This window comes from Limulus polyphemus, unplaced genomic scaffold (assembly GCF_000517525.1).
Source record: "Limulus polyphemus unplaced genomic scaffold, Limulus_polyphemus-2.1.2 Scaffold6143, whole genome shotgun sequence".
Lineage (NCBI taxonomy): Eukaryota > Metazoa > Arthropoda > Merostomata > Xiphosura > Limulidae > Limulus > Limulus polyphemus.
In genome coordinates, this window is record NW_013671753.1 from 49,811 (window position 1) to 52,509 (window position 2,699).

The 2,699-nt window shown below is 32.6% G+C and overlaps 1 protein-coding gene across 1 annotated transcript in view; it reads right to left on the reverse strand.

Moving 5' to 3' along the window:
- The window catches only part of LOC106473400 (ATP-dependent 6-phosphofructokinase-like), a 13,778-nt gene that overhangs the window by 7,709 nt on the left and 3,370 nt on the right, over positions 1 to 2,699 (reverse strand). Inside the window, exon 2 of the mRNA XM_013934079.2 lies at positions 200 to 311. Coding sequence (XP_013789533.2) covers positions 200 to 311 — 112 coding nt within the window. The remainder of the gene's footprint in view (positions 1 to 199; positions 312 to 2,699) is intronic.

A 2,699-nucleotide genomic window follows, 5' to 3' on the forward strand; every position in this document is an offset into this window, starting at 1 on the left:
CTTAGTGAGAACTTGGTAATACAGACAGCACGGAACTGAGTACATTCATTCTTAGTGAGAACTTAGGTAATACAGACAGCACGGAACTGAGTACATTCATTCTTAGTGAGAACTTGGTAATACAGACAGCACGGAACTGAGTACATTCATTCTTAGTGAGAACTTGGTAATACAGACAACATGGAACTTAACACATTACCTGTTGCATGTGACCCAAGACATTCATTCTTGATGAGAATACATCCTTGCCTTCTTCACAGTAAAGTCTGTAGATGAAGTCTGTGGTGTAATTCGAATTGGCATATTCATTCCTATAACAGTTTTTATAAAAACACTGAAAAATATTCTTTAACTATCTCAAAGACAAAAACATTAGTTTTTTTTTAACTTAGAACACATTTTGCTGTAATTTGGTTTACAAAACTGGTTTGCTTCAACTTGCTAATGACTTTTCCCTTTCATAGAATCTTGTATGATCGCATAAAATAGTTTCAATATTTTTATTCAGATCAGTCAAAAATAAAAGTAGTTATATTTTTTCATAACACCTAGCCATTAGAGTTGAGATTGTCAACAAATTCTTGTCATTTAATACACGTCCTACAGAGAACCTAAAAAACCTCCATATGAGAACAAAATCTTGTCACTTACTTATATGTTCTATACATAATGTAAAAAATGTCACTCTTTAAGTAACTTGTTCATTTATTTTTCCTTGACTTTGTTAGAGAAAAACTAAGATAACCCGAGTTCTTGCTTTAAAAATATTCTGTTCTTTCACACAGAATATTTGTAACTTACAACACATATCCAGGTATTCAAGAAAAATGTAGTAATTAGTTTTTTTATTTTTTTAAACATGTTAACAGAATAATGTGTGAGAAAGATTAGAATTTGGTATCATCATTATTGTGCTGCTTAGGGGAGGAAAATTGTAAGGATAGGTTTAAAGTATGTCTCAGAGTTACAGGTTTCAGCAAGTTCCAAGCCTAATCAGTAACTTAACAATATACAAACTGCACAAATTTGGTGATAAAAAAACTTTTACTGTTTAATGCAGAGAAAAACTAAATTTTTAATCAACTATGTTTACATTGGATAAACTAGTCCTTGTACTCATTGTGAGTTTCCTCTGGTAAGTAACTCAAAATTGTAGAAAAAAATATCTAAACATATTAACAAATATATATTCCTAAACGCTAAGTAATGACTGGTACATCAAGTTTTTTCACCTGAGAAGTGGTTTAGTAAAAAGATATTGACCCATGACCTCAAACGAGCAATTGCACTAAGTTGACTAATAACCAATATAAAAGCCACTGTCAGTAACTGCACGTTTATCGAGCAATTGTACATTTGATGGATGACGTACATTTAATGAGCAATCGGACTAAGTTGACTAATAACCAACATAAAAGCCACTGACAGTAACTGTACATTTAAAGAGCAATCGGACTAAGTTGACAAGTCCAACTGGTCGTTAAATGTGGAGTTACTGTCAGTGGCTTTTATGTTGGTTATTAAGGCAACTTAGTCCAACTGTTCGTTAAATGTGGAGTTACTGTCAATGGCTTTTATGTTGCTTATTAAGTCAACTTAGTCCAACTGTTCGTTAAATGTGGAGTTACTGTCAGTGGCTTTTATGTTGGTTATTAAGTCAACTTAGTCCAACTGCTCGTTAAAAGTACAGTTACTGTCAGTAGCTTTTATGTAGGTCATTAGGTCAACTTAGTCCAATTGCTCGTTAAATGTACAGTTACTGTCAGTGGCTTTTATGTTGGTTATTAAGTCAACTTAGTCCAACTGCTCGTTAAATGTACAGTTACTGTCAGTGGCTTTTATGTTGGTTATTAAGTCAACTTAAATGACAGTAACTGTACATTTAATGAGCAGTTGGACTAAGCTGACTTAATAACCAACATTAAAGCCATTGACTGTAACTGCACATTTAACGAGCAGTTGGACTAAGTTGACTAGTAACCAACATAAAAGCCACTGACAGTAACTGTACATTTAACGAGCAGTTGGACTAAGCTGACTTAATAACCAACATTAAAACCATTGACAGTAACTCTACATTTAACGACCAGTTGGACTAAGCTGACTTAATAACCAACATTAAAGCCATTGACAGTAACTGCATATTTAGTAAACTGATTCAGAATATTAACTATTTTGCTGAAGTAAAATAAAATGTAACAGAATTATAATTGGAATTATAATTTCAGTCTTAGGCAGTTATCAAATGTCTTTTGAACCTGAATAATGCTAACCCTTAACCTTCCTTAGGTTATTTTAAGGTTTCTAGAAAATATGATTCAGAATTTCCTGGTTTTTTTTAAACATTCTAAATAAAACCTACTAACATGAAAAATCGGTCTAGATGAAATAACTCATACATTTTTAGTGAAAATCATGCTTTTGTTTGTTTGTTTCAGAGCAAAGTCACATTGGGCAAGCTGCTGTGGCCACCATAGGGAATCATATGTCCATAAACTTACTGCTGTAACACCGGGGGACAAAGAAAATCATGCTAATAATAAGATTTTCATGTACTTTATAGATGTAGCTAGTTCCAGAACGAAATATTTTAAATCAACAATGAAGATTTAAATTCGATGACGAGGAACCCACTTTGAGACTAATAATGCTTGGAGACGGCTTGAATGGGTAATGAAGAAAAACTTTAATATAAGTTT